General features: G+C 42.4%; 1 protein-coding gene across 5 annotated transcripts in view; it reads right to left on the bottom strand.

Annotated features, from left to right (window-relative positions):
- The window catches only part of dock1 (dedicator of cytokinesis 1), a 617,564-nt gene that overhangs the window by 98,953 nt on the left and 492,694 nt on the right, over positions 1-25,917 (bottom strand). For 4 of the 5 annotated variants that reach the window (XM_078223434.1, XM_078223435.1, XM_078223436.1 and 1 more), the window contains 5 exons: positions 18,381-18,466; positions 18,031-18,187; positions 13,941-13,981; positions 12,957-13,047; positions 511-630 (listed from right to left, as the gene is read on the bottom strand). In XM_078223434.1, the coding sequence (XP_078079560.1) occupies positions 511-630; positions 12,957-13,047; positions 13,941-13,981; positions 18,031-18,187; positions 18,381-18,466 (495 nt within the window). Of the gene's footprint in view, positions 1-510; positions 631-12,956; positions 13,048-13,940; positions 13,982-18,030; positions 18,188-18,380; positions 18,467-21,378; positions 21,463-25,917 lie in introns of those variants that run through there. The other variant, XM_078223439.1, reaches the window with a different exon arrangement.

Here is a 25,917-nt window from a genome sequence, read left to right as displayed (position 1 = left end):
GGCAGATGCAGCAAATGCAACCTAAGACTACTAAATCTGAACCATAAACGCAAAACAGAGCTTATTTCACAGAAAAGGCTCTCTCAAAACTTATGGATGCAGTGCTTGGATGGGCACAAGTTCCTATTGGTTCAGCACAAATCAACTCTGAGACCAGGTGCTAGCATGTCTGACAGGAAGATTCTGTTAGGGTGAACATTGGTATCCTGCTGTGCTTGGGTCAAAGAGTGGGTCCCAAGAATTTGGAAGTCCTGTAATATTGCTGCATACAAGTACGTGACTGCCTTACTTAAATTTACAGATTACTCAGTGTGGATAATTTGTAGAAACATGATGCAATACATTATTTTATAAATAAGCTCTTTTAGTGGTACTTGCAAAAAGTTTTGCCTGGGGACCCAACAGTATAATGTTAGATTTATAAACTATGCAATATTATTAATATTGCTAATGAAAACATTATTTTGTAATGACATCTCATACTGATAGGGCACTGAAAAATAATTTTACCTTTCCTTTATCAAAGTAATGGATAATTTCCTGGTAAAGCTGTTCCTTCAGTTGACCTTGGGTCTGTGCTTGATATCCATCTCTCTGATTCAGGTGAGCTGCACAGGGCTGTTCAGACCACTAAACAAAAATAACAAAAGAACAGGTATATTTTATGATTTTATATATTTATATATACATTTCTAAACTCATCAGTATCAACTAGACCACTGCACCGCTGATATTTGCTGCACGGAAGGATGCAAATCCCTCACCAGGCTAGTACCTCTGCCACACCAGTTTCACCACAATCCCATTGCTCTGCATTTTCCCCTTAAAAGGATCGAATGGTCTCTGATACAACTACTCCCCTGTGAGTGTAATTCATAGCACACTTTCAATTTAATGATCGCCCATAAAGGAAATAATTTGCATTAATAGCAAGATGAGAAAATATAACCTACCAAGTGCCCATTGTGAACAACTGGCAAACCAAGGGTTAAGCACAAAACTGACTGGCTTTTGGTCTTCGAAGATGAAGTTCATTCTCTTGCAGACTGCACAATGAAATTATGAATGCAATCATGAAGTAAAGCTTGAAACTGGCACAACACTAAGATTCTCCGCATACCGTCCAAAAATGCATTGCCAATACTATAGTACCTGACTGACCTACAAGAGGTTTTTTTTCAGTTTTTCTTTTGTGCTTCTGCAATATCAGGGTTTCTTACATTTGCCTTTAATTTTATTTTTAAACTTGTGCTGTAGTTGCGTTATTTTCTTCTGATAGAGATGATTGTTCCTTCAACTCTTTCAACCGGGAGATAAAGCTGAGTATATCCCACTGTGTTTGAATTTTCAAAGTAGAATCAAAGGAGCAAGCAAATGGAATAATTCAGTGCTACTCCTGCACACTGCTTCAGGAACTGAACTAAGAACAGTGTCAGCCAAAGTCTGGGAGCACTTCTACTTTTTAAATGCTAACCAAGTATTCAAATCCCTTGATTTCTTTGGTTGAAAATTCTACTTTTAAATATGACCTGTTTAAACTTCATATGCTACAAAATAAGATGAAAAAAGTTTAGGTGTGTCTTCTTTCAGCACAAGGGTACTGCCAGAATATACATGTCAATGGTATTTATTAGCTACGATATAGAAGAATAGATGAGGGGGAAGAAAAATAATTATCTTAATTAATTATTCATATTAGATGCTGGCAGTAAAGTATACAATAGGCTTTCACAATTTGGAAAACAGAATCTAGTAGACATTTAGGGGGCTGCTCATGTAAATAGTCATAAAATGTGGGAAGAATGCTACTTAACACACCTGATCAATTTGAAATTGGTATTGGATTTTTATAATTGGGATTGGAAGATTATAATCCATAAATCTGATGACAAATAGAGGATATAACACTAAAGAATAATGGCAACGTTATAGGAATAAAATGCAGGAGTATATGGTTAAAAATTGAAAAGATTGAGTGGTCCAGATTATGCAAGGACAAATCATTTTATAAGTTTTTACAAGTTTGAAATGTGAAGTGAGAGACATACCACCAGGTCAAAGTTGTGGAGTGTGGGACTCAATGTAGCCAATAATAATATAAAATTTCAACAAATAACCAGGAAATAAATATCTGCGGCATTCTAATTTAATCTGGAAAATTTATTTACTCAGAGTACAGGAAAGAGATCAAAGCATTATCTGAACTGATAAAGCTTCCTTGCCTTCCAGCAGCTGGAAATAAGTTTGAAGCAGTGGAGTAATCAAAGAGAACAAAGAATAGTACAGCACAGGAACAGGCCCTTCGGCCCACCATGTCTATGCCGACACAGATGCCTCTCTAATATGTTCTTGCCTCTATGTGGTCCATATCCCTCTATTCCCTGCCTATTCATGTATCTATTCAGGTGCCTCTTGAATGTTGTTATAGAATCTGCTTCCACCACCTCCTCCGGCAGCGCCCTCTGAGTGAAAAACCTGCCCCTTACATCTCTTTAAAACTTTCCCCCTCTCACTTTCAACCTATGTCCCTGAGTAATTGACCCTTTAACTCTGGGAAAAAGACTGACGATCCACGCTACCAAAGCTTGTCATAATCTTGTAAACCTCTAGGTCCCCCCTCATCCTTTGATGCTCCAGTAAAAACAATCCAAGTTTGATCAACATTTCTTCATAGTCCATATCCTCCAAATCAGGCAACATCCTGGTAAATCTCTTTTGCACTCTTTCCAATGCATCAACATCCTTCTGGTAGCGTGGTGACCAGAATTGTACACAATACTCCAAATGCGGCCTAACCAAAGTCTTATACAGCTGCAACATGACTTTCCAATTCCTATGCTCAATGCCCCGACCGACGAAGGCCAGCATGCTATACACCTTCTTGTCCATCTTGACTACCCGAGTTGCCACCTTCAGGAAACTGAGGATCCGCACGCTTAGATCCCTCTGTATGCTAATATTTTTGAAGGCTCTACTATTTACTGTATATTTTCCTTCTGCAGTAGACCTTCCAAGTGTCATCACCTCACATCAGCATATACAGGAAATCATACAACCTCAACACCATTTTACAGAGCAGAAACTTGCACTCAAAATTTCCTTCGAAGCCAAATGGTAGTCTTCTCACCATTTGGCTAGGATTAGATAGGGCTTGATCACAAATAATACTATAATGAAGTAATTGTAAAATATTTGATGTGACAGTTAGGAGGATTCACCCATATCTCCTTTCAGGCCTGAAATACTTTAAGGACCAAAGGCCAATCAAGAGGGATTCTATTTCATGATAGCACTAATATGTCCTGCTATAAATTATTTCAGTAAACACAAGCCTGCTGTACAGTCAAAATATTGATTTTAAATAGTTGAATGTCTCGCCTTGGCTCAATTATAACATTCATGGGTCCTTAACCCTAACGCCACTCCTGTCAGCTCTGGTCAGTGGGGAAGTTACAGTCTCTGAATACTAGGTTGACACCCAACAGGATACCAGAACCCAATGGGAGTGGAATGCCTCTCCATCGTCACCCTATCAAGTAGCTGACTAGTAATTTAGCCTCTGAATGCTGGGTTGAGATATAATTGCATCCAACAAGAGTAAAGGAACAACACTCCCCTATTTCCTCCTAATCATATGTAACTGATCCGGCATCACAACCCGTCCACCCACCACTACTGTCAGGCTAACGACCTGGTCACATAATAATTATATTCATTGCTTATGCAACCCAGAGCATGATTTGTTAGAAGAAACATATTGCCTCATGCAATATAAGGCATGGAAGAGAAAACCAGAACCTAAGTAAACTAACCCCAACACATATAAAATATTGGAGTTGTTTAAAATATTTACTGAAAGCCAAGAAAAAACAAAAAAATACATTTTTTTTGACTAGTAATCGTACGGGACATAAATATCAGCCAACTGATGACAGCAGGCATATTAATAGACTTGACTTACACTAAAGGGTATAAAACCACTGCAAACATCAATGTAAATGTATTCGGACCCCCAATACATATGTAAACAGATGTAAATATAGTTTCATTCCAACAATGCACTTGGGAGTAAGACTTTCTGTACTGCTAATATTAATTAAATAATATGTATCGATCATAGAATCCCTAAAAGTACAGCAGAGGCCATTCGGCCCATCAAATCTGCACCGACATTCTGGCAGAGTATCTTATCTAGGCCCTCTCTCCCGCTCCTTCCCTCTAATGCCATACATTTAGAATGGTTAATCCATCTACCCTACACATCTTGGGCCACTAAGGAGCAACTTAGCATGGCCAATCCATATTATTCATATATAATTTAAAAAAAAGAAAATCAATGCATGTCAGACTCTGTAAAAGCTGTCACCATTTACCTGCAGTACTATTTATACCTGGTACCATGATCACTATTTATAATGTTAAAGAATGGTCAAGCAATGTTAGAGCAAGTACTTGGCCTTTTGCCCTTTAAATCTGATTGGGATAATGTTCATCTTCAACAACTGAACACAAATCTGGCAGGGCAAAGCAGGTCACCCACCTTTTACAGGTTGACTAAAATGAAAATAAGGCCGGTTCCATAAAAGATGGGGGTGAATGTTACCTAAATTATTGTCTCCACCTATAGAGTGCCAAAAGTCCACAGGGTGGCAGTGAGTAAAAAAATCATAATGTGAAGCTGATGGTCCACCACCTCCGCCCACCTCCCCTCACCCCTCTCCAACACTCCACCCTTCTGTGTCGCCCCAAATCAAGAATGCAGCATGTGGAAACTTCCTGATGCTTTGAAAGAGAGCTGATACAAAACTTCTCCAGAACTGCACCAATTGTAAAGAAATCATTAACCACCATCCAACTTAATGGCAAAACTATAATTTCTTTCTCCGAGACAGTTCTGAGTAGACAACATTGTGTCCATTACAACAGATCTCTCTTTCCTTTATAATGTCCTAGAAATTCAGGGGTTTCTCAACGAAGAGAGGGAAAGGAGGAGGAGGGGCTGAGTCTTGTTTCTAATCAATATTGTAGGAAATGAGGGGGGGGGGGGGCAGACCCTCACCTTAATTTTCTAATTGTATGATCAATTCAAACATGGCTACCCCATGAAGCTAGCTTTCAAAAAATATGGATATCAACACAACAATATCATTATTGATCCAACACAAACTGACAACCACAGTCAAAAGAATCAAAGTTAACCGGTGTGGGAAACAGAAAATTCACACGAGCACAACAGAAGCTGCATTTCTGAGGGTAGTATTAAGGAATAGTGCTGAGGGAATGCCAATCTACATCTCATCAGGAAAAAAACAAACACTAAAACCAACAATTGAACCACCTGCCAGGAGACCGTCAGCTGATCCAATTGGCAGAACGGCTTGTGGAAAGATACCAATTGGCAACAGTTCTGGTAGTAGATTGGTGAAGATAATGAAATCTACTCAGGGAATTGTGCAATGTCAATCTATTCTCTAGGATGTGCAAGCCCATTAATTGGCATTAAAATGACAATTCTGAAAAAAATCTGAAATATGGCTGGTACACTGTCTAACTTGATGCCCTCTGTGTGCACAACAACTTCTCGGAAAGAGAAAATGTTCCACTTTCTGAATATTCCTCACATTGATGAGCCTGCAAAATTACACCTTACACTCACCCCAGCAAACCTACAGCTCAGCCTTTAATACCATTATTCCTATGAGACTCATCTCCAAACTTTGTGGCCTGGGGCTCGGTTCCTCCCTCTGGAACTAGATCCTAGACTTCCTAACTGACAGTAAGGATAGGCAACAACACCTCCTCCACGATCATTATCTACACTGGTGCTCCGCAAGGCTGTGTCCTCAGCCCCTTACTATACTCGTTATACACCAATGACTGTGTGGCCAAATTCCCCTCCAACTCGATTTTCAAGTTTGCTGATGACACCACCATTGTGGGTTGGATCTCAAACAATGACGAGACAGAGTACAGGAAAGAGATAGAGAATCTGGTGAACTAGTACAACGACAATAATCTCTCCCTCAATGTCGACAAAACGAAGGAGATAGTCATCGACTTATAGAATCATAGATCATAGAATCCTACAATGTAGAAGGAGGCCATTCAGCCCATCGAGTCTGCACCGACCACAATCCCACCCAGGCTCTAGCCCCATAACCTCATGCATTTACCCTAGCTAGTCTCCCTGACACGAAGGGGCAATTTAGCATGGCCAATCCACCTAACCCGCACATCTTTGGACTGTGGGAGGAAACTCCGGAGCACCCAGAGGAAACCCATGCAGACACGGGGGGAATGTGCAAACTTTGCACAGACAGTGACTCAAGCCAGGAATCGAACCTGGGTCCCTGGTGCTGCGAGGCAGCAGTGCTAACCACTGTGCTACCGTGCCACTGTCTACATCAATGGGGATGAACCAGCAATGGTCGAGAGCTTCAAGTTTTTAGGTGTTCAGATCACCAACAGCCTGTCCTGGTGCCTCCACACCGACGCTATAGTTAAGAAAGCCCACAATGCCTCTACTTTCTCAAGAGACTAAGGAAACTTGGCATGTCTGCTACAACTCTCATCATCTTTTACAGATGCAACATAGAAAGCGTTCTTTCTGATTGTATCACAGCTTGGTACGGCTCCTGTTCTGTCCAAGACCGCAACAAACTACAAAGGGTCATGAATGAAGCCCAGTCCATCACTCAAACCAGCCTCCCATCCATTGACATAGTCTACGCTTCCCGGTGCCTCGGAAAAGCAGCCAGCATAATCAAGGACCCCATGCACCCCAGACATACTCTCTTCCACCTTCTTCCATCAGCAAAAAGATACAAAAGTCTCAGGTGACGCACCAACAGACTCAAAAACAGCTTCTTCCCTGCTGCCGTCAGACTTTTAAATGGACCTACCTCGCATTAAGAAACTTCTCTACACCCTAGCTATGACTGTAACACTACATTCTGTACTCTCTCCTTTTCTTCTCTACGTATGCTTTGTCTGTATAGTGTGCAAGAAACAATACTTTTCGCTGCATACTGATACATGTGACAATAATAAATACAAAAAAACACGAAAAAATGATATACTCATTAATATAGTGTATTGGGACCGAAATGTGTGTGAACTAATATGATCAACAGCAACATTGGTAAAAGTAGTAGGATTGGAGCTGATGTTGAGCTAGTACTGAAATCATCAGGATTGGCGAAATGGAAGCCTTCTGCACTGAAATTTCTAGGATTTCACTAAGATTATAGATGTAACTCTAGGGCATGAATTTTGTTCTTGTTGAGCATCGGTGATTGGTGGGCCCAGAGGCAGCTTCAGTGTCCACTTACACTAGCGAATGTCAGAGTGATGCAATTTTTCACTGGCTGGCTAATTAAGGACTGTAAGAAGTCTAACAACACCAGGTTAAAGTCCAACAGGTTTATTTGGTAGCAAATGCCACTAGCTTTCGGAGCGTGCTGCTCCTTCGTCAGGCAGAGTGGGAGATGTGCTCACAAACAGGGCATACAGAGACACAAACTCAATTTACAGAACAATGATTAGAATGCTAATTAAGCGAGTCAATGCTAATACAGCTAATCAAGTCTTAAAGGTACAGACAATGTGAGTGGAGAGAGCATTAAGCACAGGTTAAAGAGATGTGTATTGTCTCCAGACAGGACAGCTCGTGAGATTTTGCAAGTCCAGGCAAGTTGTGGGGGTTACAGATAGTGTGACATGAACCCAAGATCCCAGTTGAGGCCGTCCTCGTGTGTGCGGAACTTGGCTATCAGTTTCTGCTCAGCAACCCTGCCGTGTGTCGTGAAGGTCGCCTTGGAGAACGCTTACCCGAAGGGTGAATGCCCGTGACCGTTGAAGTGCTCCCCAACATGAAGAGAACAGTTTTGCCTGTTGATTGTCGAGCGGTGTTCATTCATCCATTGTCGTAGCGTCTGCACGGTTTCCCCAATGTACCATGCCTTGGGACATCTTTTCCTGCAGCGTATCAGGTAGACAATGTTGGCCGAGTTGCAAGTGTATGTACCGTGTACCTGGTGGATGGTGTTCTCACGTGAGATGATGCCATCCGTGTCGATGATCCGGCACATCTTGCAGAGGTTGCTGCGGCAGGGTTGTGTGGTGTCGTGGTCACTGTTCTCCTGAAGGCTGGGTAATTTTCCGCGGACAATGATCTGTTTGAGGTTGTGCGGCTGTTTGAAGACAAGAAGTGGGGGTGTGGGGATGGCCTTGGCGAGATGTTCATCTTCATCAATAACATGTTGAAGGCTCCGGAGGAGATGTCGTAGCTTCTCCGCTCTGGGGAAGTACTGGACGACAAAGGGTACTCTGTCCACCGTGTCCCTGTTTGTCTTCTGAGGAGGTCGGTGCGGTTTTTCGCTGTGGCGCATCGGAACTGTCGATCGATGAGTCGAGCGCCATATCCTGTTCTTATGAGGGCATCTTTCAGCATCTGGAGGTGTCTGTCATGACCCTCCTCATCCGAGCAGATCCTATGTATACGGAGGGCTTGTCCGTAGGGGATGGCTTCTTTAACGTGTTTAGGGTGGAAGCTGGAGAAGTGGAGCATCGTGAGGTTATCCGTGGGCTTGCGGTACAGTGAGGTGCTGAGGTGACCGTCCTTAATGGAGATGCATGTGTCCAAGAATGCAACCAATTCCAGAGAGTAGTCCATGGTGAGTCTGATGGTGGGATGGAACTTGTTGATGTCATCATATAGTTGTTTCAGTGATTGTTCACCATGTGTCCAAAGGAAGAAAATGTCATCGATGTATCTAGTGTATAGCATCGGTTGAAGGTCCTGTGTGGTGAAAAAGTCTTGTTCGAACCTGTGCATGGTGAACAATCACTGAAACAACAGGATATGGCTCTCGACTCATCGATCAACAGTTCCGATGCGCCACAGCGAAAAACCGCACCGATCTCCTCAGAAGACAAACACGGGACATGGTGGACAGAGTACCCTTTGTCGTCCAGTACTTCCCCGGAGCGGAGAAGCTACGACATCTCCTCCGGAGCCTTCAACATGTCATCGATGAAGACGAACATCTTGCCAAGGCCATCCCCACACCCCCACTTCTTGCCTTCAAACAGCCGTATAACCTCAAACAGACCATTGTCCGCAGCAAACTACCCAGCCTTCAGGAGAACAGTGACCACGACACCACACAACCCTGCCACAGCAACCTCGGCAAGATGTGCCGGATCATCTCACGTGAGAACACCATCCACCAGGTACATGTTACATACACTTGCAACTCGGCCAACATTGTCTACCTGATACGCTGCAGGAAAGGATGTCCCGAGGCATGGTACATTGGGGAAACCATGCAGACACTACGACAACGGATGAATAAACACCGCTTGACAATCACCAGGCAAGACTGTTCTCTTCAAGGCCGGGGAGCACTTCACCGGTCATGGGCATTCAGCCTCTGATCTTCGGGTAAGCGTTCTCCAAGGCGACCTTCACGACACCGCAGAAACTGATAGCCAAGTTCCGCACACACGAGGACGGCCTCAACTGGGATCTTGGGTTCATGTCACATTATCTGTAACTCCCACAACTTGCCTGGACTTGCAAAATCTCACTAGCTGTCCTGTCTGGAGACAATACACATCTCTTTAACCTGTGCTGTCTCCACTCACATTGTCTGTACCTTTAAGACTTGATTAGCTGTATTAGCATTGATTAGCTTGATTAGCATTCCAATCATTATTCTGTAAATTGAGTTTGTGTCTCTGTCTGCCCTGTTTGTGAGCACATCTCCCACTCCACCTGACGAAGGAGCAGCACGCTCCAAAAGGTAGTGGCATTTGCTACCAAATAAACCTGTGGGACTTTAACCTGGTGTTGTTAGACCTCTTACTGTGTTTACCCCAGTCCAACACCGGCATCTCCACATCATAATTAAGGATTGGCCAGTGGGTGAAGTACCCAGACATTGGTGCAGTACTTATGGCAGGAGCATGGCCGGTGCCAGGTTAAATGGTGACCCAGAGGGGGTAAAGCGAGCCCAGGCTGCTCCCAGGGAGGAGCCTAATGGTGTTGTCGTCAAGAGACTGGAAAATTTGGCGTAAGTGATGGCCTCAGCACCTGGTGGGCATGGTAGACAGGAGGCTAATACTGGTGGGCACTCTGCTCCATGATTCTCAGGCAACAGCCTGTACACTCTAGTGGAGGCAGTGACTGCCCGACATGAAATACCCATGTTGCAGGATGGTAAGAGGAGGCCACCCTGCCAGATGAAGGAGACCTAGTTGGAGGTAGCTGCTCAGGTGAGCAGGCATGATGTGGTGCGTCACACATGGATCCAGAGCTAGAAAGGGTTCAATGATCTTTTGCACTCTGGCCTGGAACCTAGCATATGTGTCAAGGAGGGTGGCCATTATTTACGATGCTCAGGCACCTAGACGTGAACCTGTCGTGGGGAACCTTCAGGGGGTGCAAATGTGAGTACAGCCCCAGGTGAAAAGGCCTGGGCACTGCCCCCTGGCAAAGGTGCCAAACAGCGTTGGGGGTAGAGCCAGAGGTGGACCCTAGTGAAAGCCTCATGGGGCACTGCCAGGATGCCCAGTGGACACTGACAGGGTGTCAGGCTGATAATGCCAGGCCTACACTCAGGGTCCCAAGTGGCACTGCCAGGATACGAGGTTGGCAGTGCCAGGCTTGCACTGCTCAAGGGGCACTGCCCGCCCTTGCCTCCGACCACACTGGGGGGCTTCAATGGCCTCCCACCGGTGAGGCCACCATGCCTAGTCCCCGCTGTTGGGGACCATACGTGATCTTTGCTGCTGAGGACCTCCACCGGTGAGGCCGTCAAGACGATTGCATCCCAGGCTCACTAATAATATTTAAATAGCCTAATGAATGTTAAAATTAGCCTCGTGCCCGAGATTGAAATGGCAGGTCGGGCAGGTAATGTCGTGAGAGGCCGGCGGGATAAGCCAGTAAAATCGTCCCCAGAGTCTCCTGTGGCACTGAACCTCCGATATGCTGAGGTTAGCTGGATCGCTGCCTGCACATTCTCTCAGCAGGATAGTAGCGTCTTCTGCAGGCTCTTCCATCTTGCTCTCCCGCTGCCTAGCACCCCCTCTGCCTCTCCTCCCAAAGATCTCTCATTGTAACATTTCCTGTGGACACTTAGCCTCCTCTGAGGAGGTCCCTCTGCAGAGTACACAATCCCTATCTGTTGAAATGCAGATTACAGTGCCCCGTGCATTGAAGGCTGCAATGGGCAGAAATACTCAAAGAGAGTTGATAAAACAAAACTGTCCTCAAATAAAAACGAAAACAACTCATACAGCAAATGCTCCTGCCTCCTTTTATTCTGCCCTTGGGATGAGAAAAGTGAAAAAAGCAGGACGGCCCTGCGCATGTTACCTGTGCGACAAGCACGAAATTGCACAGGCAATGTAAATTCACCTTCAACTGCCCTTTTAATTGTCTGAAGTAGCTGAATGTCAGTGGACCCTTCCCACTCCTACGTGGGCCTGCCAACTGTACTGTCGCACGAGTGCATGATGATGATGTTGGGATATGCATCTAACATTTTCTCACAATATTTTACGGTCTTCCAGGTTGGACGTATGCCCGTTACTGCCACGTAAAACTCTGGCCCTGGTCTGAAGTTATTCCAGTTGAGATAGCAGTAATCCTGACATCCAGTAATTCTTGTGTGGCTAGGATTAGTGATTCCCTCATGAAGCATTAATCTAGGCTCATTCATCAAAAGTAACCACTTGATAAACTGATTCAAAGAATCTGGTGTTCATGAAAGGTACCTTGGAAGGAATCAATATTTTCAGACAAAGGAAAAGAAATGTGAAAATTAGAAAAGCGTTCTACATTTCTGTTTTGCATTTGTTTACAAACACAAGATATTGTACTCTCATAAAGCATTCAAACTATGGCCATAATTTGATGCCTCCTCAGCAGCAGATTTGGAGATGGAAGGTCATTTAATTGGATGAGAGGTGCTGAGTGGGGACCTCATCACCTTCCCACCTCCACTCAATTTAGTTCGGGCAGAAAGGTTTGTGGTCGGTCTTCCCAATGAGACATTAATTGAGGCCTTCATGTGGGCAATTAATGCCCACCTTAAGGGTCCCTTCCTTTAACTCTAATAGGCAGGCAGTAGAGTTGCCATGCAGGAATCTTGAGAAGCAATCAGATGAGGGCTTGCTAGCAGTTTCCCAGGACAGAACCCTCATTCAAAAGGAACACAGTGCCTGATACAGGGACCCAGCATCTGGATGGGGCAGCTGTTGACTGGGGGAGATGACGACAGAGCTACCCTGTTCCCTTTCTTCCAACCACATCGCCCACAACCACTGTGAACCCCCTCATCCTGTCCTCACTCACCTTTGGCCTTGGGCCCTTCATTGTTGTGGTGGGTGCACTGCTAGCAACTGTTATTGCTGCCAGTAGTGCTGCTTGCAATGGAGAACTGCCAGCCTCTGACTGGTTGGCAGCACTCAGGGCAAGGGATTTCCACGCCCTTAATCTTGGGGAAGGCCCTATGCTGTCCACTTAAGTGCCTGATAGGTACATAATAGGCTAGGCCTTCCCCAATGGAGATGAAAGAGTGCTCTTGCCAGCTGGAGCGACTCCTCTCGCCTGGAATAAATTCTGCCCCAGATCTTTATGAGGGGGATTACACAGGCTTCTTCTGGTTCCTTGTGTGAAGCAACCTTTTCGATAAAAACAATGCTGTGCTTAAAATATAATACAACATATTGGTGATATTTCCAAACCTTTGAAACACAGTTGGAATTTGAAATGTGATGCCACAATACTATATTACTAACTACAATGAGAAATGCAAAATAGGAGGTTCACCTACTGGACCCATTACACAGTGAATTACGTTTCATGAATTTAGTGAAACCTTCACCATAATGATGACAGTTTTAAAGCTTAGAAAACAATTTGATACCTTGAGTTAAAACATTACCTTAAGAAGTTTTGCATTAAGCAGCAATGTGTAGGCAGCTTCAGTGTAGTTGTCACACTCTTTGTGCAGGTCACACAGCTTGTATAGATATCTAAGGGAACAACATTATCAATTTTGAACATATTGAATATGAAATACTGTACAGTGCTCTGAAGAAACTCCTAAATTAAACAGGTTATTCTGAAGTAGAATTTGAACAAATCTACATTTGTTTGTATTACATGGGTGGTTTAATTTAGCCTGGGGACCTCTGAGTTTGGGAGTAATCATTATGCAGGGACTCCTGCTGAAGTATGCATACATGAAATTCAAGTGAGTACAAGTTCAAACAAGACAACACTCTATTCAAAGCACACAAATGATTAGTAACCATTGGGGAATGGGAGGATCTGTGAAACTGCACCCAAGGTGCCAAAGTTTGCAGGAGAGGATGGAAGGGGGAAAATGAAGAGAAGATTGGTGTAAAAACAAAACAATCACTATGTTACAGAGAAGTAGTAACACTTGCTGAATATATTTCAATAGCAAGTAATGCCAGTAAATACTGGCCTAGTAACACAGTCAATTATGATACTGAGAGCTAGATAGCCATGAAAAAGTGTCACAGTGTAGTATTTTTTCCAAGTTAGACTATCACTGGCCTCTGCTCTTGGCCACTGAGTTATTGGTCTGTGATTGGCGGGAATTCACCTTGCAGCACTGAAACAAGTCACAGGGTGAAAAACTGAACTTTGCCCAAATTGGGCAGCAGATTAACGAAGGAACTACTTTGTGTGCCCTTCCCCAGTGGCCTGGGCCTCAATTTAAATTTGACCCTGCCTCTTATTTACACTAAGCAGGCAGGCTGTGGACATGAATTCAGAGATTCAATACAGCTCGCCAATGGGTCCCAACCAAATTCCTCGTATTTCTTACTTATATGTTGGAAATGAATCATTTGTAACAATCCCACTTCAACTATACTGTGAAAGTGCTTTTGCATACCGGATGTACATTTCTTCTCTCTCAATTTCTTTGTAGAAGTTCTGAAATACAGATTAGAAAATATTTTGCTTCCAATTTTGTAAATATACATAATTTTTAAAGTAATAACTATCTTAAAGCAGACAGATAATTTTTACTTAAAGACTAATGGGCCGATATTCAGCCTGCGTTGGCCATCAGAGAGAACGCTGAGTGGGTGGGAAATATGGTGAGAATCGGCAAACGCGATTCTCTCTGGCGAGATCGTATTTGCCAAGCCCCTCGCTGGTGATGTCATGAGGTTCATGTCCACAAAGGGTGTGAACATCATTTTCATATTTTTGAATAAATTTGAATATAATTACCCAGCAACCCTCTTACCAACATGATGTCATGCTGGCAAGGTTTGCAACAGCTATATGAAGGCTTGATTCAGCCGTGGGTATCCCCGTGGGGGTGCAAAGGTAGGTACAGTCCCTGGGGAGGGGGTGGGGGGGGAAAGAGACAGTGCCAACCTAGCAGTGCCAAACTGTGCCACGGGGCAGTGCCAGGGGCGGGTTCCTATGGGGAGTCACATGTCAGGGTTCTCATTACTACTCGAGAATTCGGGACCAAATTCCAAATAATATTGAGATAAGATTGTGTCTTTGGCCATCAGAAAAATACGAGTCATGGAACCAGATTATAATCATAACAACCCAGAGATCGGCATGGACTCGCAGGTTAACACAAGTTATTAGTGGTGAGGGTATGGTGGCGGGTGAGGCCATTGAGGGGAGGATATGCAGGTACCAGGAGTGGGGTGTGGGATGGTGGGCACTGATGGGGGAATTGATGGGGGCAGTCGGCAGTGCGGGGGAGGGAATGCCGGTGAATCTTCCATGGTGGGGTTGGTGAGAGCCTCTGATGATTGTGTGGGAGGAGTCACCTGCGATAACTCCATGGTGGTGGTGGTGTGAGAGGCGGGGGGGGGAGGTAGTTAATCTTCAGGGCTGATCGGGGTGCCATTTAAAGATGGTGCCCTGATCTCTGTGGAGCTGGTCTAACCAGCTCTTTCAGGCCCAGCCCCACCAGAAAGAGGATGACAACCCCGCTCACTTATCTTTTTCCTTCAGAGAGGTTCAAGATCTGGGCTAAAAGTTCAACTGTGCAACTGGAGAGCTACACGCTGATTTTCAGGCAGAGCCTGACACCAGAGATAGGAAAATTCCAGACTCCCTGCTCCACTGGCAGAGGTGCAACATGTGGAGATGCCGGCGTTGGACTGGGGTAAACACAGTAAGAAGTTTAACAACACCAGGTTAAAGTCCAACAGGTTTATTTGGTAGCAAAAGCCACACAAGCTTTCGGAGCTCTAAGCCCCTTCTTCAGGTGAGTGGGAATTCTGTTCACAAACAGAGCTTATAAAGACACAGACTCAATTTACATGAATAATGGTTGGAATGCGAATACTTACAACTAATCAAGTCTTTAAGAAACAGAACAATGTGAGTGGAGAGAGCATCAAGACAGGCTAAAAAGATGTGTATTGTCTCCAGACAAGACAGCCAGTGAAACTCTGCAGGTCCACGCAACTGTGGGAGTTACAAATAGTGTGACATGAACCCAATATCCCGGTTGAGGCCGTCCTCGTGTGTGCGGAACTTGGCTATCAGTTTCTGCTCAGCGACTCTGCGCTATCGTGTGTTGCGAAGGCCGCCTTGGAGAACGCTTACCCGAATATCAGAGGCCGAATGCAACCATTATTCATGTAAATTGAGTCTGTGTCTTTATAAGCTCTGTTTGTGAACAGAATTCCCACTCACCTGAAGAAGGGGCTTAGAGCTCCGAAAGCTTGTGTGGCTTTTGCTACCAAATAAACCTGTTGGACTTTAACCTGGTGTTGTTAAACTTCTTAGAGGTGCAACATGCAAGGATTTCAACCTGCTTGTCTACCCTGGTCTTGACATTGCCTAAGTCTAAGAAATGGAGTAAATTCCTAATTATTGTGTATAGCATAACTGGATGCCTGCTTCACAAGAGCAATGGAATTTCAAAATGGCATATTGCCAATCCACCAGGGCAGCTTAGCTGAACAATGAATGCATAGAAATGTCAAGTCCCAGTTGCTCCCTTACTGTCGTAATGGTCTCCTAAGGGCAATTTAACTTGGAGGTTAATTCCCATTGTGTTACACCGTTTGGCCCCTATTAATGGGAAGCACGTCCTCTTCATTTTCATGTTCAAAAATTTCTGTGCTGATTTTTATAAAATTAGTTCTTTGAGTTTGTTAATCTTATGGGTGTCGAACTTAATTTTCACAAAAGTAAATCTGTCACATTGTGAATCTTTAATGCGCCCATTATACTGTTCTAACTGGTGTAGTATTGATGCATTTTATTAGTGATGTGACCAAGCAGTTACGGTTAAACTACCCACTTGCATTGCTATTGATAGGGAGTAGACAAGACTCTGGGGATGTATATTTAAACCGAGATTATTAGACTCTAATTGCCAGTGAAATTTCACATGACTTAGAGATGGGATGGTTAGCTTCTTTTAATTATTTGAACTTAAGGGGTGGTGAAGCAAGCCTTTAGAATTTGAAAAAAAATGAAGATCACTGTCTGCAGTGATGCGCAATATAAGCAGCGCAAGTCTGTCTTTTGCAGTTGGTGACCAACACAAATCATTTGTTGCAAAAGATCAAAATGCACCAAAGCCAGGCCAAAATGGTCATGTTCGGAAATACTTTTCACATAATGAGTGGTAGAAGTGTGGAACTCTCCCACAAAAGCACAGCCAATTAAACATTTAAATTTGAGATCAATAGATTTCTGCCAGCCAATGAAGGGATATGAAGCAAAGGTGGGTGGCAGCTAAAATATAGATAAGTCATGTGACATGATGATCTCACTGAATGACGGAACAGGTTGAAGGGTTAGCCTACTCCAACATATGCAATATATTCAGACATTACATTATCTACAGCCCTGTCAGAAAGATCCAACTGCCCAATTGTTGTTGAGCTCTTCAAGTGCTATTGCCTAGAACATACAAAAATTCAGTGACATGAACAGACATGAATGTGCTCAACTGTTTAGCTATAATAATAAAAGTCAGTGGCACACAAAGACCATCTATCTGGCTGCTTATGATTTACCGCTTGCATTTCCAAAGTATTTCCAAAACATTTGCTGTTTTTCAGCTTGAACAAGGAAGTATTCAACAATGTATTCTTTAAAGGTTACTATAAGCTAAAGTAGGCTGGTCGGCTTTTTCCCATGTCTGTTTCAACTGATGGAGAAGTATTTCAGATTTCTTTTAAATGGAAAATTACTTCAGGTTTTATATTACATTGTAATACACATTTAGCTGGTAACAGGCTTTGTCTTATTACAATCTTTACCATGAAAGCAGTACAGAAAATCTTGAGAAACAAATGGCCACTTAAACTATTAAGAAAATTCCAGAATTAGTGGGCACATTTAAAACACAAGTCAGTTTATTTGCTTGTCTTATTTTGAAAAGCTTTCAGTATCGGTTTAACATTTGGAATTTAATGTAACTACGTCACTGCATCCCGGATTTAAAAACAGGTGACAAACAAGCTGACTCACCCATGTGGCCTGTTACAAGTCCAAAGTCCTTTTCCAAATAAGGTAGATGGACTAGTCAATAAACATCCTGTGTTCATCATTTGACACTTTGAAATGTACCAGTGTCTGGGTTTGGATGAAGGACCATTATGATGTGATGGGACGACGTGGGGGACCCCTTCACATTCGTCTAATACATAATGTGTTTTTTGTCCATGGTGAACCAGAAAGGCAAGTCGGCTAGAATGTCATCGTTATTTTGTTGACAGTCCATCCTTAAACAAAGGGATGTGTGAATTTCCCAATGGTTGGGAATGGTCCACATTTAATTAGGCTTGAGTCTCAGGACTCTCTGGAGCAGATACTGCCAAAGGCCACATGGTTTTCAGTGGTCATTTTAACAATCTGTTCTTGTTCAAAATTTTAAGGTATTGTCTGAAAGTTCATCATATACTGGAGCATGGCACCATCATATGTATTACAAATTCCTGAAGTTAATCACCATCATAAAAACGTTCACAATAAGCACTTACCAATACATTAACTGTACAACTCATTCGATTTTCTTTGTTTTCATCATGCATGATTGTTCTGTAATCCAAAAGCCTCTCCATCAGCCTGACAACCAGCATGACAAAGGTTTCACCATTCTTAGCAAGATACTTGTGCTTTCTACAGTGTTCCAGAAGGCTGGATAAAGTAGTAAAAAGCATATTAATTTCATGCATAGGGAAAAAAAATAATTGAGGTCAAATTTAAAGAATTAGGATGTTATATATTATTCATACATTTCCATCATAACAAAGTCAAAATATCCTGAGGTATAATTGTTATGCTATTTGTCTCTGTTACAGGATAATTTTTCTCATTAATTGACACTTACATCTTCTCAAACAGCACTTTGTACTGCTCATCTCCTCTGCCTCCTTCCACTTCATGGTCTAGCTTGGTGATGATCTCATTTTCAAACTATAATTAAACAGTGTGTATAAGTAATCAGCAATACATTTTTTTGTTAGTTCAATGCAACTATTTCATTTATTTTAGAGCTTCTATGATTTATAGACTGAGAAATAATGCATAAAGTAACTATTCATTTCTATCTTGCTTCATTGATCATCAGCGCAATGCATTTCAAAATGACCCGTTGTTAGTTGTAGTGCATTTGCAAACATTGGCAGAACAAAGAGTAAATCTGTGGAAACCATGCTAGCTCAAGTACAACTTTTTGCTCACTCTTTGAAGAATGGATTACTCATCTTACTCAAATAAAACAATGTTTAACCTGTATGAATGAAAGTAGACAACATTAGTAAAGTTTATCTTGACTAAAAACTTTTTAAAAATTTTAAAAACTGGAGTGTGAGATCAGACAGCTCCTTCAAAGTGTCACAAACATGATAGAGCGAGTAGTTTCCCTTCTGTCTCTACGAGACTTTGCAGAAACTACTTTAGAATGCTCTTTGCTTTTTAGGTTTATGGGGTATTATATAGAAATATTTGCACTCTTGGTATGACTGCACAAAGAACATAATCATTAATAGACGTTTGTATCACAGTCGAGACATAAAGAAAAGAAAATTTCATGTCATGATTCAGGAAGTCTGACTGGAGAGGACATAGTTACAGAATGCAAAGTAAAACCACTATCTTAGTGTACACACAGTCGTCCCTGCTTGGGACTACAATTCAGCAGGCCCAGTCCTGGGTCTGCCTTATAAAAGGCTCAGGTAATGAGTTTCAGCTGGGCAGGCCACTGATTGTTGGCAGGGGAACTCATACTCAGTGAGCCTCACAGGGAGATCAATCAATGACTCCCCATGGACCTCGTGGGGATTATCACAATTCAGTAGCTGGACTAATTTCTGAAGTCATTTTTTGCGTTTTCCAAAATGGACAATTGCTGAGCTGACAAGATGCTAGTCACATACTCTCTTCCAGAAGTCAAAATTAACAAAGGCTCACAAAAAGATGTCCAAAATGGACAATTGTTGAACTGACAAGATGACTCTAGCTGGTCACATGCTCACTTCCAGCAGAAGACAAAATTAACAAAGGCTAACACCGCAAATATCTGGAATGTAACACACTTCTTGCATAGCATAAACATTCCAACACAGCCAATGCAATAGCCCAGCAGATGGTCGGCCTGCTCCAGCCAACCTTGAACAAAGACAACCCATTACAGATCCTAATCTCCAATAATGGTGGTAATAGCCTAAACATTAACACAATGGTTTCAACAGAGTCTTGTTTAACAACTCAAACCGAGTATCACATGACCAAGGCTTGGGCCGGCTGACTTCCTTTAATTATATAGTCTTTGGACCTTACGGTCAGTTACCGTTTTGACCTCCATGAGAACAGAACTCCAGGCAACAATCTGTGTTGTCTACTATCAAGCCAGTGGCAACAAAAACTGTGCCTCCAGAGTAAGTCACTCTACATGCCTTCTCCCTTCGTGGAAGTCTCACTCTGAAAAGACAGATCAACCTATAATCAGTCAACCTTCCCTCGGAAGAAACCTTACCTTAGACTTCTGATTCTAGGCTCATGAAGCAATAACTTGTATTTTATTGTGGTTGTGCCCTGCACCCTCTTCTTTACCCCCTGTTTATTGTGCGAATGCAAAAGGGATGGATGTTGCAAAACACCTCTCGCGTGTATGTGTGTTGGTTTTTTTCTTTACTCATAGGATGTGGGTGTCGCTGGTTGGATCAGCATTTATTGCCTGTCCCTAACTGTCCTCCATTTCAGAGTCAACCATATTATGACCAGACCAGGTAAGGGTGGCAGATTTCCCATTTGACATTAGTGAACCAAATTATATTTTATGACAATCGACAATGGTTTCATAGTCATCATCAGATTTTTAATTCCAGAATTTTATTCAATTCAAATTTCACCATCTGCTGTGGTGGGATTTGAACCCGGGTCCCCAGATCTTGCCCCAGGTCTCAGGATTCCAAGCCAGTGACCATGCCACTATGTCACAGCCTCCCATGAGGTGTAAAAATGAACCAGATTTTTCAACTTTATCTTACCTTGAGTATGCTCTAAGTTATTCATAGAGAATTTAAGGGTTGAGGAAAACATTCTATCATTTATAAAGTGGGAAGTCAGAATACAAAAAAACACCTATTTACGGACAAGTAGGGGAAATCAAGATAGCTAAAATTAATCCCTTCCTACTGTCTGTGACAGATGAATCCACCATTATTGGTTCTTTGAAGTGCCATTTTCATTGAACTCTGCCCAAGTGGTAGTTGAGTGTTAATTTAATACCGGCATGAGAAGTCAACAAAATGCTCCACAATTCATTTTGAATTATGTTGTACCTAATACTTCGTTAAAAAGTGCATGTTTAACTCTTTTGCTCAATGTTACTTTGGATATTATACATAACAAATAGGATTCACATTAATCAGTCCCACACGAGGTGTTGAGGCCTCTGCAAAATTTGAAGCATTATTATGTTTGTATAAAAACAAACATTGTCTTTATGTATCTACAGAAAAAAGTGGACCACAAAATATGTTCTGATGAGAGGTCACAACATTGGGTGGGATTCTCTGATCTTATCTGTTCCTATTTCACTGCCAGCGAAAATGATGGATTTGGCGCTCAGCCAAGACTCCATTCACTGCAGCGGCACTGGAAAATCCCAACAGCAGGTGAGGTCAGAGGTTTTCAGCATAACTTTGTTCTGTCTCCACAGATGCTGCCGGAACTTTGTGCTACCAGCATTTTCGGTGTTAAATTTGCTTTTGCAGAAAATATGTGCACTCAATTCTCTAAAATACATCAGGAGCATTTCATGCAGCTAATCAAGCATAAGAGATGCATTGCCCTCTCCTTTGCTCCAGATCCATCTCACTGACCAGCTTTTTGATTAGTCATCTTCTCTCTTGCTGTCCTCTGCATCTTTGTACTGACAGAAAGAAAAAAACCCAGATGGTGGTAATCTGAAATTTATAAATGGCAGGAGACACAGCAGGTCAATCAGCATCTGCATAAAGGTAGGTTAATGTTTTTGACGTAAATCAGTCATCTGTCTCTTTTTTTAAAATGCTATGTGTTTCTCCCATTTTATATTTCTCTGGTTCTCAATTGATTTTCTTTTCTCCATCCTGAACTCTGACACCTTTTGTCTCTGAGCTCATTCATATTTTTGCTACCAATCCATGCTATGCATTTCAGCACAACAAAGTACAACATGCATTTTGTATTAATACATTTTAAATTCAGTTTCTTTTGCTTCTTTTTACTCTCCTTTATAGTTTTCCATTTTATGGTTGCTAAATGTAAATTGTGAGCCAGAGTAGCACAAAATGTCTATGATGCCCTATTCCCTTCATTACGCACTGCGGTGTCTTCACCAGAATGCTTCGCAATGTCTGATTTCCCACCGCACCCAACCTTGTAATGCCCCATTGCCCTCATTATCCCTACAATGTCTGATTCTCCTCACCTTTATGTCCAGTGATGTCCAACTCCCCTCACCACCCAGCCTTGTGATGTCTGATTCCCCTTACTACTGCCTGAGATATCCAGTTCTCCTCCCCTTCTTGTCCAGTGATGTCCAACTCCCTTCACCATCCAACCCTCTGATGCCCCATTCCCTTCACTATTCCTGCGATGTTTGATTCCCCAATCCACCCAAATATGCTGTCTGATTTCCCTTGCTATCAATCCTTGCGGTGTCTGATTCTACTAACATTCTCCATGATGCCCAATTCCCTTCACCACTGCTTCTTGATGTCTGAATCACTCACCATTCATCTGCAATGATCAATTCCCCTGCAATCTGATTCCCCTCTGCAATGTCTGATTTGCTTTGCCACCTCCTCGTGACATCTCCTCGCACTCACCCCACCTACAATCCAATTTGCCACACTATCCGTCCACAATGTCCAATTCCCCTCATTTACGGTCACATAATTAGATTTAAGAAAAAAAGTTTTAAAACCATAAATTTTTCTCCCCATATACTTAGACTGCTGTATGAGTGAAATAAAAGCTACATCTTTTGCAATAAATCATTAGTTGCTAAAACTGTCCAATAATCCCACTTGATCGACTGTAGCCTTGACATTATGGCTTTAATTTTGTAATCATACACATAGAATTGATGTTATGGGTTAATTTTATTATTTACATGTACTATATATTTCTGCTCCAGTACTTTCAATAAAAATCAGCACCTGATGCGATTGCATAATTAGATAATCTGTTCTTAATGAAAGCAAAATCAATGTTAAATCCAACATTTTGCAAAATTAAAGTGTTTCAAACAGGTTTAGATTGCATTTGAAAGTAACAACCTTAACAAGTGCGCACTGAGTATGAGAGAAATAATATAAAACACCCACGGGCGTAGGAAAACATAGCAAAGGAGGCATTTGACAGCAGGTTAGAAAATGGCAAGGCAGAAGGGTCCAGACAGGAAGTTTCAGAGGACCATCAACATGCTGCCTGAAGAAGGGTCACTCATGGTAAAGTGGGAAAAAAGGAACAACTGATTTGGAGAAACAGAGGGCAAATGCAGGACTATTAAAGAGATGAGCAGCGAAGGGAGCAAGTTTAGATCAGGCTAGATTTGAAAGCAAGGATGAGAAAGCAAATTGCGCAGAGAGCCAGTGATCCCATGGGCCAAATGGAGAGTTGGACTTTATGTAGATAAAAACAAAAGTTACAGTATTCTGAATAAATTGAGTACAGTAAGAAGTCTCACAACACCAGGTTAAAGTTCAACAGGTTTATTTGGTAGCACGAGCTTTCAGAGCACTGCTCCTTCATCGGGTGAGTGACTCACCTGATGAAGGAGCAGCGCTCCGAAAGCTTGTGCTACCAAATAAACCTGTTGAACTTTAACCTGGTGTTGTGAGACTTCTTACTGTGTCTACCCCAGTTCAACGCCGGCATCTGCACATCATGTAAAAATTGAGGCTATGGAGAGTGGAAATGAGTAAACCAGCAAGGAGAACAATGGAGAAGCCAAAATGATAAAGTATTGCCAAGTTCAGAGTATTGGCAGCTGTGGTGGATCAATATGGATATCAAATACTAACAGTTGTTTCAAATATTTGTGTTTTATGTCCAACTATGTGAAATAAAAATGGACATGGTTACTTCCCTTATCATAAATGAATAAAGCACAAAAAGTATTTCATAATGATTTTATACAAAATAAAGAATTAAAAGGACTCAAAATTAAAATGTGAAGTTTCCCCATTGACTTAAGTGTTGTCATTTGTGGTGATACTGAAACATATAGCCCACGAGGTCCCATGTTTGAGTCTCTCTCCAATCCTAAGTTAGATGAACTGGCTTTGCGCAGTAGTTGGGGTGCTACATTTGGCCTCATTATTACTATGCTAGTGAGAGGGATAAGAATTATCCTGATTATGATCACTACCCCTGCTTGAAATGTTGTATGTGAATGTCAGGTGATGGCAAAATCAGGCATGGCTCTGGTGTCAATGGTTTGAAACTCAATGACTAGGTTTGTGTATAAGATGCGTGACTTGGGAAAAGTCCCAACAGAGTCCATTCAACTGTATCTCAAAAAGGTTTACTCCCAAAAGAGAGAAAGGAGTACAAAAATCAAAATATTTTAAATGCTGGAAATCTGAAATATAAATAGAAAATGCTGGAAATATTCAGCAAATCGGGCAGAAACTATGGCGAGGGGAACAGTGTTATTGTTTCAGGGCTGTGATTCTTTGTCAAATCAGGAGAGAAGGGATTAAATTGCTGGAAAAGGTTTTAGAGAAGTTAGAATGTCAAATCATAGCAAAGATACCAGTAAAATATAAAATTCGAAATACGGGTGGAGCTAGTTAAGAAAAACCTTTTTGCCATGTAACATTTGTGTATTAAATTTCATCTTTTAAGTGAGAGAAATTCTGAAAAAAGGCAATATAAAATGAAGGATACAATTATAAATGGGGTGCAGCAGCAGAATGACCTGGGAGTTTATAGGCACAACTATTGAAGGTAGTAGAGCAGGTTGAAAAAGTGTTTTTAAAAATTCTTCAAAGGGTGTGGGCATAGTTGGCCAAACCATCATTTATTGCCCATCGCAAATTGCTCCTGAGAAGGTATCTTAAATCGTTGAAAGCCATGTGGTGTAGGTACACCCACAGTGCTATTAGGGAGTTTCAGGGTTTTGACTCAATGACAGTGAAGCAATAACAATATATTTTCAAGTAAGGATGGAGTGTGGCTTGGAGGGAAACTTCCAGGTAGTGGTGTTCCCATGCATTTGCTGCCTTTATTCTGCGAGGTGACAGGTTTCGAAGGTGCTGTTGAAGGAACCTTGGTGAGGTGCTGCATTACATCTTATAGATGGTACACACTGGTGCCGTTATGCATCAGTGTGGAGGTGGTAAGTGTGTAAGATAGTTGATGGGGTGCCGATCAAGCAGGCTGCTTTGTCCGTGATGGTGTTAAGCTTCTTTAATGTTGTTAGAACTAGATTCATCCAGGGTAGCTGCAGAGTATTCCATCACACTCCTGACTTGAGCCTTGTAGATGATGGACAAGCTTTGGGAAGCGGGAGATGAGTTACTCGCCACAGATTTCCCAGCCTCTGACCTGCTCTTGTAGCCGCAGTATTTTTATGCTTGGTCCAGTTCAGTTTCTGGTCAATGGTAACCCCAGGATGTTAACAGAAGGGGATCCAGTGACGGTAATGCCACTGAATATCAAGAGCAGATGTTTCGATTCTCCCTTGTTGGAGATGGTCATTGCCTGGTACTTGCAAATACTACTTGCCACTCGTCAGCCCAAGCGTGGAGATTGTCCAGGTTTTGCCGCATTTGGGCATTTACTGCTTCAGCATCTGAGTCATCGCAAATGGTGCTGAACATTGTGCAATCATCAGTGAATATCCCTACTTCTGACCTTAAGATGCAGGGAGGTCATTAATGAGGCAGCTGAAGATGGTTGGGTTTAGGACACTACCTTGAGGAACTGTAACAATATCCTGGGACTGAGATGATTGGCCTCCTACAACCACAACAACCTTCCTTTGCATTGGGTATAAATTCAATCAATGGAGAGTTTTCCCCCCTGATTACCACTGACTCTAGTTTTGCCAGGGCTCCTTTATTTCATGATGTGGAGATGCCGGCGTTGGACTGGGGTAAACACAGTAAGAAGTTTAACAACACCAGGTTAAAGTCCAACAGGTTTATTTGGTAGCAAAAGCCACACAAGCTTTCGAAGCTCTAAGCCCCTTCTTCAGGTGAGTGGGAATTCTGTTCACAAACAGAGCTTATAAAGACACAGACTCAATTTACATGAATAATGGTTGGAATGCGAATACTTACAATTAATCAAGTCTTTAAGAAACAAAACAATGGGAGTGGAGAGAGCATCAAGACAGGCTAAAAAGATGTGTATTGTCTCCAGAC

This window comes from Mustelus asterias, chromosome 11 (genome assembly GCF_964213995.1).
Source record: "Mustelus asterias chromosome 11, sMusAst1.hap1.1, whole genome shotgun sequence".
NCBI classification, from domain to species: domain Eukaryota; kingdom Metazoa; phylum Chordata; class Chondrichthyes; order Carcharhiniformes; family Triakidae; genus Mustelus; species Mustelus asterias.
This window is presented reverse-complemented; position numbering and strand designations above follow the sequence as displayed.